Raw genomic sequence first — 11,605 nt, forward strand, 5'->3', positions numbered from 1 at the left:
TAAATTTCAAATAATTGGATTAAGATTTAAATTTCAATTAAGTAAACAAAAAAATACATGTGATTAAGTATTAAAATGATTGTTGACAAAATTGTTCATGTCATTATTTAAATATTATTTTTTTACCTTTGTTTTTTCTTTCATTAAATTTATTAATAAAAATTTCATGGAATTAAAAGTAATATAAAAATAAATTACATGAATGATCATTGTAATCAATTAAAAAAATGATCAGTGAAATAAAAAAATCAACAATTATAATTTTTGTAGGGTTTAAAAAAGCAGAGTCCCCAATGTAATAAAAGCAAACTACAGATGAGTCATTATAATTTATTCTAAATTTTAAGTAGTTTATTTTCCTGCCTATGCTGCTCGATTTAATTATCTCTGTTTTTCCAATTTTAAACGAAGAACTTTACATCAGTTGGTTTGTTTGTTGCTAGCAATAAATGTATTTCAATTCTATATTGCTAGAACGTTAGGTCATGCTATATATACATCGAATATGCCATTTCTCCTGCAAATCATAGACACTAGAAATGATACGACACATTATCCTCCGAAATATTAAATATTCTAAATACTATATTTTTAATCCTTAATTTGATTTCTAAACTAAAAAAAGTTAATTCCTATCATTCTGTGTATCAATATGACAATTCGATGGGATCCTTAGTCTGTTATCATTCTACACTAAGATCATGGCTTTTTTTAATTGTAAGATCATCGTAAAATAGAAGCAACTTAATAATAATTAGTACATAAAAATTAAATATGTAAGAATTTTTTACTTTGAGAAAATGTTCTTTTTTTTATTTCTTATTTTCATTTTTAATATAAATACATTATTTTATTCTATTTAGTAAAAAAATATATAAAAACCACGAACATATTTTTTTATTTGTAATTTTTTTTACAAAATAAATTAAAAATAAAAAGTAAAGTATCATTTTTTATAATAAAAAATAAAAACATTTACACAAAATCTTTAACAACGTACTACATTGCATTCATTTTCAAATTGGCTCCCATGTTTCACCGTGATATAATAACGAGTATCTGAATAGTTAGTGACACACAAGGAAGACCAAATTCAGATAATTATGCATGTAAAACTAAATTAAAATATTTTTTTCATTTATGGATTATATGTAAAATGGGTGACAAATGCAGCAACAAAAATATACTTGACCAATCCCTGTACACAAATTACAATGCAGTAAAGTTTACATCGCGAAATAATATGCAAATATCAAGGTTCATTTTCATTATGCATTCCATTTTAGCTTGTTAATGTACAGCAGAAAGAGTTACTTTATTCAGTATTCACTAACAATTACTCGAATACCAAATGTAATAAGATTTGCACGAGGATACCTAGCAAGAGAAGTTTCACTTCTAAGTTCTAACAGACATTAAACATTTCAAAATAATAGCTTTGACAGCCAAAAATTAGAAGCAAGGGATATATGAAAGAGGCAGGCAAGATAACATAGAAGAACGAAAAAGTGTAAGTAAACATGGTATGAATCACACACCATGTAAATGAGGAAGTATAGGTCATCATTGAACAGTTCTTGTAGGCATTGAATCAGGGAGAGAATCGCAAAGCAAGCACCAAGGCAGGTATATCTAGGCTAAAAGCCTTGTGCTTTTAGGACGTTTCTTGTCAGGTGCACAATCTTTGGAGTAAGTGAAACATTACAATTTCAAACAGTCATTTTAGGTTTTGATTGCTCTCCAGGAATACTCATTCCAATAATCACTGTCATCTTTTTTTTTATCAGCAAAGATAAATTAGTGTATATATGTAAGTACCAGGGGTACTAAGAACACAAATTTTTGAAGTTCAGCAGACATATGGTTTCCTAATACAAGCTTGAACAGTCGAATTAGCTAACCATAAGCTGCTCATATTGTAAGCTATAGGCTACCCAGGTCCTATGTATGCTTCCCTCCCCTGATTACAAAATCCATCTCTTAGATTACTCAACCATTGATTAAAATGCATTACAAAACCCTTTTCCATATTCCTAAACCATGACCAACACAAGAAGATTGCATCATCCATCACTGTCATCTAGTTTTAAACTATGTTATAGAGTAGACCTTTACTACTTTAGATGTGTCACACACAACAAGGTTGTCTGTATCAGCTGAGGTGGTACACAGCCAATTGACCTGCCAAATAAAGAGTATAAATGAATGCATCATAGACATATTTGGCAGAAGCAGAACAATTAACCAACATCCAAAAGTTCCAATTAAATTAAATATATTACAAAACTCACTTTTCGAGATACTTCAATGTTCAAATGTAGGATATTATTGTTATTGTCGTCACTTAACCCTACATCTGGATAACAGGACCAATTCCATATCTTCACCAACTTATCATTTCCTCCAGATATCAAGAATTTCCCTCTTTCCCCAAACAATGAAAATGCCCTGTATCACCCATACATGTTAGGGGACAAGTGAATTTAGTGTTACAGTTGCTATCTTGCAGATAAGGAATTGACTTACAGGCTGGAAACAGCTGCAGTATGGCCACCCAAAGTGTAATTCAAATGCAACCTCTTTTTTCCATTTTGATCTGCGTCTGTATTGCTAGATGAACTACCATCTTTTGATCTTGAGTGTGATCCTTTTCGTGAATTTGAAGAGCTTTTTGATTTTGTAGCAGCCATTTCTGTTTCAATATTAATCACATCAATAGCTCCATCGCCCCTTGCAACAGCGCATATTTTGTCTAATTTATCTAGCATGTCAACTTCTGGAACAGCTATTGCATGAACAAAAGCAGGATTGACACACCGGCCAGCAATGCCACTACTCACATCAAATGTAGCTGCAGAAAAGAAAGGGCAGGAATAACAAATTAGTAGTTTATCTTTCACTAGTTTATTAAAATTATGTTTTCCCCTCATTTCAACTCTATTGTATATTGTATATTACTTTTATCATTTTTAAGAGTATGTTGGCATAAGTAAATAAACAAAAATGCCATCATGCCAAATATAATTGCAAGTTTCAACTATAAAATTATAAAAACAAAATTAGCACAAGGATCATTAATTTACATTGCACTAAGTACCAGCTGCTACTTCAGTTGTTATCTAAGCACATGTATGTATGACTCATGTATACATATATCCAAAATTTCCCAGCTTCAGTGACAACATTTTTGTTTCTTCAAAAACCTACCTGCTTGTGACTTGCATTCTCCATAGTCAATAGTACCCAAGCAGCATTTTCATGTTTTTTTCATTGGTAAAATATTTTTAAGTGGCCAAACCTTTTGTTTTTGTCTGCTGCAGAACCATGGTCAAAGGTGACTATGGTTGCAAAAGCCTTTGAACATAATTAAAAACAATCGTTATCCTTGAAGTTTTTTGCTAAATGCATTCTGAAAAATTAGTAGAGATGTGTGGACTTAATATCATTGCAAATGTGAAATAAATAAAAAAAATCAAAGGCTCTAATTTAGATAATTCAAGTAATCTCATACGATACTTAGTAAAGACAAGGTAAGATATTTATGAAAAAATATACCAAAATCCACTACTTTGTAGGGGCGCCCTTTGGAGAAGTCCCACAACATGAGCATTGAATCAAGACCTCCACTAATGACTGGTAAAAGAAAAAAAATGGAGTCAACTTTCTATAGATGTAACTTAAACAAATGGGGCTGTTATTGCAAAACCTTATACCACAATGTTCGAAAATTTCATTTTAAATAGAATCTTGTGCTTGTACAAATTATTTCTTCATGGTTAGTTAGCATGTATAGCTTGATAAAAATTTCTACATTCCTTTCCAATAAGACAATGGGTATTCTAACAACTCACACATATCTACTCTAGACAAAACAATCATATCTTATTCTCATTGAAAACCATGAATTGCGCTGCAAGGAGGAGAGACAGAGAGATTCGTATGTGAAAAACAAGCAAGACTATATTTAAGTACCCTCCCAAGATCTCCAAGGAAGGAATTCCACAGTGCTACATATCTACAACATTAAGATAAGCTGAACAACTATCAAAAAATCAAATTACTTACTAATTGTAGAACAAAATAATGAGAAAAAATTGGGTGACAAGGGGTGGAAATAAAAATATTAGTGGGTTGAGATAAAAGTTCTGATTACACAATTAGTATCCATGTAGTGAAGCAGAGCTAAAAAGCAAGGATACACTTGTATGACCAGCTCGTAGTGTTTTATACAGGCATTGCTGGCGAATGTCAATTATCTGTAAAAGAAATTTCAAACAATAATGAAGAAAATGAAAATGTACGATAATTACACATTAACTTGACTTTTCTTAAATTAAAGAAATGGGAGAATTAAAGGTGTAGACAAAACAACAAATAGTAAATTACATTACACAAGAAATGACTTCAATTTTTAAATCATCAATTACAACACAGAATATTTCCATGTTTTATGGCATGCAACAAAGCTTTTAGAATACAATGCAGGTTTATGGTTTCTTATGTGAGAATAGATCAATATTACTCAGAAATTAGGAAATTTAGTTAATATTGTCGAAGGAAACAACAAGATGAATCCAAGAAACTCATGGTGTCCAAAGGAGAGTCACAATCCCTGCAATCACAGTAATGATCTAGTAAACATATTTTCAGCAATCACAATATCAAGGAACAATTATCCCCAAAGCTTAAGGCATTGGGAGGAGGCCCATGAATGGCTTTATGTTAGCTTATGTACTATTGCTGAGAATTGAGATGGATTATAGAAACAGAGAAAAGGAAGGAGAAACATGGGATTAACATCCCATATGGGCAGAGGACAGTGTGACTCCAAGCACCCACCTGCACACATGGCAGGGTAGTTGGAGGAAAGAAAGAACCTGTTAGGGAGAACAAGGATAAGAAGGCAGGAAGGGAATGAGTGAGGGATTTGGAGGGAGAGACCAGGCACGGTCAACTGCCTCAGGTATGTACATATTTTTTTTTCCTTTCATTGATTCAGCGTGTGTGTGTTTCTTTATTCTGTTTCACACATCAGCAACTTCATTGATCTAGAAATTTTGAAATTGCTCAGATATCAGATAAGAATAGGAGATAATGGCTTTTACATCTCTAACGCATTACAAGTGGAAAGGATATATTCATTAAGAGCTGAAAAATGAGATAATACTAATGGAAATTAGAATAAGCATTGTTGGATAAATACAAGGCATACCTTAACTTCACCATTATCGTCTGCTGCAGCAACAAATGAGGACTTTGAGTTGCATACAACCTGCAATACCAGACAGATAATTGTATTATAACAGCATTTTTAAACAAAAGAAGCTCACCGAAGATAGCATCAGTTGATAACTTGATATTCCAACAGAATGAAGGAATGGATGTGTTTAGTCCCACATTGACTAGAGATATGGCTTAAATAGATCTTATAAGGCTTGTGGGATTGAGTTAGGCCTTAAACCAAAAATTCTAAGAACAATCATTCTTAATATTTCTATTTAAGGCTTCCATACACAAAACACATTCCATACAAAAGTCTTGTACAAAACAGTTAAGATGACAACAAAAATCGTACTTAAACTTTCTGATATAGATCTGCATGGAAAATGTTAAATACAGTCAGCAAATTTGCTTCAATTCATTTGTATTAAATTATTAATTCATTTTGTTTCATTTTATATAACAAGAAACAGTACTGTAGGGACATTCAACAAGTTCTGGTAAGTGCATAACATTATATTCGAATACAAGTCCTACTATCTAGTATAGTATCTACCTTGTTTATCTCCTCTTTGTTATAATTATAATTCTCCAATGGCTTCCATTGGGCGGCGGCCTTCAGCACACAACATAATACACAGAGGATCAGTATAATGATTAATAGTCATTCTCAACAACACAAATAATTAAGGTGGAGCAAGAATAGATCAAGAACAACAAAATATACATGTATATCCAGATATCCTCAAGAAGAAAATAAATAATGCAATAAATGTGATGCCACATATATAGACAGCAGTAGTAAAGGAAATAGAGGCTTGTAAAAGGAAATAGAAAGCCCTGAAAAATCATACATCTTGGAGACCATAAAATGCTTACCAATCACACATCAAAACACTTGATTTCCTTCCCTGAGGAGACATAAATCATATCTTCCATTCCTGATTCAAATGACAATTGTTTGTAAAAAGATGCAATTAAACTCATCTATTGGATGTATCAATGGAGAATTTTATTGTACTTAGGATGTGTTTGATTTTTCAAAAAACAAAGGACTGGACTGCACAAAAGCATTTGTCCCGTGTTTGATACAAAAAATGGTTATAACTTATAAGACAGCATATAAAAAAGGATGTCCCACACACAATATTACTAAACAGTCAAAACTATACACTCTTCCTAACTAACTGTGCACTACCTCCAAACCAGTTGCCAATACATTTTAAAGACAAAGATTGACAACAGAGACCCACAAGCCTTGGTGCAGGAAACACCTACTCTCTCTGAGTCTCAGGGAACTACACTACTTGATATCAGGTTCAAATACCAAAAGGCTGCGTTGCCACCCCTTTAGCCTATTTTCACATTAGGACTCGCATAAAAACACTATAGCCAACCCTTTACAACATAATAACAAGTTGAAAACAAAGACGAAAAAGTGAAACCAAAAGCAATAAACAAAACAGACCTGACTTGAAACAAAAGGACGAAACTGGCTCCACACTAACATCCATAACCAGTTGCGGCACATCAGGACATCGCAGGTCAAACCAGCAAACACGACCATCCTGTTTTTTTTTTTTTTAACAAACACAACTAGAGCCAATTAAAATTATGAAATAGTAATAATAACAATAGATGAAATAAAAGGAAGCATTGGTGAATCCTGAACCCTAGTGATTGGTAATGAAGCGATGAAAGAGAGATAAGAGTGGAGAAGGAGCTGACATCGCCGGAAGTGACAATCAGATGAGAGCGTTCACGTGAGGCAATGCAGCAGGTTGTGCTGTCGTCGTGACCCTTGAGTCTTCGAGGTTTCAGCTTAAGCTTCGGCACATCCTTCTCCGCCATCGATGGTACCGTTTCTAAAGTGAAGAGACTCTAAACCTAAATCGGCTCAGGTGTGTGAATATATAACAATGTAACGGATTGATTGCACTCACAAGAGGAAGAGAATGGAACGAAGACAGAAACGTAGTAGTATGTGGTTGCGGTGATGGGAATGGAGTCACCAAGTTGCTGCGGTGAAATGAAACCGCGCGGCAAAGCGTCGTTACTGACACCGGGCACGACGAATCATTTGTCTCTTGTATGCTATTTATGTGTCACGACTGAACCCGACTTTTGTCACACTCTATGGCCTTTATTAATTTTTGTAATTATAATACATTTTACAAGTATTATTTTACTGTTTATACCTCTAATTAAGTGGTTATGATTAATTTTTTATAATTAGATGGAAGGATCCGATTTTTTTAAAAAATATAAGTTGAAAAATTCAATTAAAAAAATCAGAAACCTAAATAAAAAGTTGATAAAAATATGAGAATCTACATAATAATTAAACCAAATATATAATATCACACATCTTATTGACAATTTCTTCAAATAAAATTAGAATTGAAATAATTCAAAACTTATATCACCAATTTTGAATGGATAACTTGAATTATTAAAGCAAATTTCAATTTCTTTCTCTCTATAAATTGTAATTAAAGTATAAATAGATTTCAAAGTAATAAAGTACTAATTCATGGAACACAAAACTTTCATGATAACAAAGTTTGTGGTTTGGAATTAGAAAAATATAAATATTAACTAAATATTATTATACTTTCTTTTAATATATTTTTTTTCGACCATGTTTTTTCTACAAGAAGATTCGAATATAAAACATAAGTTAAGGAGACTTTTAAAAGTCAAGTAGTGGTTGATCACTTTTTTCTTTTATATCTTTGTTATTTTTATTATTCTTTTTTTTTTTTATATCAGAATCATTCACCAATATCTCCTACTTTCCTTTTCTTTTCTTTCATTCTTTATATCTATTTTAATTACTGAACAATGAAATATACCCATATAAGTATAAAAAATTTATTTTCATATATACTTAAGAGATGGGAGTAGATATAAGAAAAAAGATGCAAGAGAAACGTGCGTGAAATTATGATGAGAGCTGAAAAACATAAGTTAATGCCACTTGATTTGAGTGACATGCAGCGTACAAGAGACAGCAACACTATATACGTTATACTTGCGGCTCCTGTTCCTTGGTTTCTTCAACTTCTTGGGCGAACTTAGTGGCGCCATTATTCTGCATCATATCCTTGCTTTTGCCCCACAGAAGAATGTACAACCCGATCATCACCAACATGGATCCCACCACACTACAAGCATATGTATATTCAAGTGATCAGATTTAAGGGTGGGTTTTTTACTTCTTTTTTTTATAACAAGAACGTGCTATATACAAGAATGAATTTACCTTCCAAGATGAAGCTGCTCGTGCAAGAAGGGGATATCAATCATGCCCGACATTATCTGAACAAGAGGGCTGAATGCAGCAGTAAAGACCGGACCCCTCTTCTTTACGCACCATGACATGCCCACATAGCACACACTTGACCCAACTATCCCCTAAAAACACAATAGTATTTCACTCTGTTAACCTACTTTTTAAGTTTTAATTATGCTCTATATACAATTTATGAACCATAATATTGTATTTTCTTTCTAGCTACTTAATTTATAAAAAAAATGTATGATATATATATATATATATATATATATATATATATATATATATATATATATATATTACTTTTTTTCACAACCATTGATGTTAATTAGTCTTTTTTATATATTTTAAAATTTTAAAGTTTAATTAATGTTCTTTCTCTCAATTATTCCATTATTTAATATTTCATTACTAGGCATCAAAGAATAAGAGATATTGAAATATAACAATATTTTATATCTATCAAATAAAGTTGCATGATTCACATTCATTAAATTTAAACATGAATAATTATGAGAAGAAGATATTATGTATTGTTTTAAAAATATAAAACATATTATTTTAATACAAAATATAAAAGAAGTAAGAGCATGTTGTAGATAATTAATTTAGAATTATTCAATAATATAATATTATAGTTTTGAAAATTGAGCCTAATTAATCGCCTAAATTAACGTAGTTTAAGTAAACCACATAATGTGGAAAAAAATTGGTCAAAATCTGGTAAAACAAGCAAAAACTGACTAAAATACGATTTACAAGTTAATAAAAAAAATGTTTTACACAAGATGGTTTTGATCAACCTAATTATTTTTTATAAGCCAAAATTTGGTGTTCTATAACTTAAAAGAGTGTGCTACTTACAGAATAAAGAACGGTGATTATTTGTATCTTATCCTTGAGAACCCACGAGGACAAGTTGCTGCTGCCAGTGGAGAAACCAAGAATAGCTGCTTGCATGGCTCCAAAGAAGGTCATGATGGCTGTGCTTGAATACTGGCAAGGATATCTCTTCCCTATCTTTGACTGTAAAATAAACCAAAAAGACCAAAAAAGGGTTCCCATAATCAAAGCTATTACACCGATGGTCCATTTCTGTGTTGATCTAGTAGTAGAAGAAGCTTGGTCCATTGCAGATTGATAGTGAGACCCATCAAACAAGGGTTTTCCTTTGTAAAGTGTCAACAACAATGCCCCTGCTATGCACACAAATGTACCAAGAATCTTCGCTTTCCCACCTTTGCATTTAATGTTCACAGTTTCTAATCTGTAGTAGAATCAAAAGAAAAAGGGAAAGGATATGGTGCATTTATATATTATTCTCCATTTGAATGATGATAGTTGCTAAAAGAATAAGAATAAAATAAGTTTTGTGTGTACATATTCTTTTCATACCCAAATGGTAATGCCATAATGAATGTGATCACCGGGACCATATTAACAAAGGCACAAGCAAAGGTGGCTGAGGTGTATTGGATCCCCAGAAGGAAGAAGTATTGTGTGACGGATGCCCTACAAAGAAATCATTCATTACGTGTTTTTTCTACTATCATGCATAAAGAACTATAACATAAAGAAAGATCGTTATTTCATGACTAACCCAATAATGGCACTGAAGAAAAGGCAGCATAAAATTTGAAATGTGAGATGTGGTCTTCCATTTCTGCAAGATAATACAGTTATTAAGATCTTTCAAAGTTTCCTTCTGGCATAAATGGGCCCATTTGAGCACTCATCCTGGATAGCAATATATGATTATTAGCTTAACATCCTTGATTCTAAAGATGAAGAAAAGTTTAGGTTCAAGTGGGTGACTTCATAGTCATTCATTGTTGCAGCTTGTGTATCTGCATGCTAACAATTAAAATAAATCCAAAAGGTAAAATGCCATACATGAAGGAAAGAACTAGGCTATAGATTTTAATATCACGTTAAATTTCATCCAAAAATCAATTAAGTAAATAAACCGTGTAGCCCAATAATATATATTGAGATACACAATGCAGAATTTTCAACGAGGTCTAGAAGAGATTATAGTCTCTTATTATGGTTGGAAATAATCTTGGATCACACAAAATAAAAAAGGAATTGAGAGTGCCTATACCTTTCCTTAAAGTAGCCGATGGGGGCCAGAAATATAGTAGCAACTGAGAGACGATATGTGATAAAAACCAAATGGTTCATTCCTTCTTGAAGGACTTTCTTGAGAAGAATGTTCACCATGGTTAAAGAAAAATCTATTGCTATCATTACTAGGAAAGGTTTCCATTCATCGCAATTCTTCATTTCAGCAATGCAGTTTTGTTTCTGGGGCTGAGTGGGGCCTCCCTCTATGTTTTTATTTTTCAGAAAAATGTTCAAATGCTCGCAATGCAACATAGGGCTACCTGTGGCTTTATATATATATATATATATATATATATATATATATATATATATATATATATATATATATTATTCCAGAATAAGTGGTAAGAAAGCAACATTACTGTTCCAAATCAAACACATGTGATCTTTGGACTATGATATCTGATCCTGTTCTAGAGAAGGAGACTATTAGGGAATCGTTTAAAAAGATTTTAGGTTAGTTCATGAATCATGGCCCTGATGTAAGCATTATTGGTTAATTTAGGCCACTGGTTTCATGTTTACAATTCATATAGACCCGAAACAGGTAATGTTCTTCATGTTTTGTTCACGTTCTAGTACCCTTTTCAGCAATTGAACTTTTTTTTTTGAGTGACAGGCATCTTTTGGGTGGAACTGTGGCAAAAACATGGCATCTAATGCTTTTTTAATCAATCTTCCACGTCAAAAACATTGAAAACTTGAAGAAAATGTCACATCTCGTAGCTATTTAGTCACTTCAAAATCTTAGAGAAAAAAAGAGATCACAGTGACGAAAACCATGGTAAACTTTAATTTGCAAATGAGGTAGATCAGCATATGCCCTGGAACTTGGAGTTCGCATACATTCGGATTCAAATGTCATGTTGGTGGTGTTAATCATGGGTGGCTTTCAGTACTTGATTTTAAATGAAAAGTCACATTAGTTAACCTTAACTCCAATTACAACTTCAAATTCTT

The 11,605-nt window shown here is 32.2% G+C and overlaps 1 protein-coding gene and 1 pseudogene across 2 annotated transcripts; both read right to left on the minus strand.

The window, feature by feature from the left end:
• Positions 1-1,747: 1,747 nt before the first annotated feature.
• LOC114421726 lies at positions 1,748-7,311 on the minus strand (annotated as a pseudogene). The gene is made up of 11 exons (XR_003668570.1): positions 6,949-7,311; positions 6,689-6,788; positions 6,100-6,161; positions 5,777-5,836; positions 5,213-5,272; positions 4,200-4,256; positions 3,973-4,015; positions 3,556-3,633; positions 2,527-2,851; positions 2,292-2,448; positions 1,748-2,181 (listed from the first exon to the last, which is right to left on the minus strand). The product of XR_003668570.1 is annotated as a WD repeat-containing protein 53-like (transcript).
• Positions 7,312-8,142: 831 nt separating this feature from the next.
• Positions 8,143-10,872, minus strand: LOC114421742 (WAT1-related protein At3g30340-like). Its single transcript, XM_028387804.1, has 6 exons — positions 10,623-10,872; positions 10,119-10,181; positions 9,914-10,030; positions 9,383-9,785; positions 8,486-8,637; positions 8,143-8,387 (listed from the first exon to the last, which is right to left on the minus strand). Exons 1-6 carry the CDS (start codon positions 10,802-10,804, stop codon positions 8,249-8,251), a joined length of 1,056 nt encoding a protein of 351 aa, XP_028243605.1. The 5' UTR covers positions 10,805-10,872; the 3' UTR covers positions 8,143-8,248.
• Between the last annotated feature and the right edge of the window lie 733 nt (positions 10,873-11,605).

Source organism: Glycine soja, chromosome 8 (genome assembly GCF_004193775.1).
Source record: "Glycine soja cultivar W05 chromosome 8, ASM419377v2, whole genome shotgun sequence".
Lineage (NCBI taxonomy): Eukaryota > Viridiplantae > Streptophyta > Magnoliopsida > Fabales > Fabaceae > Glycine > Glycine soja.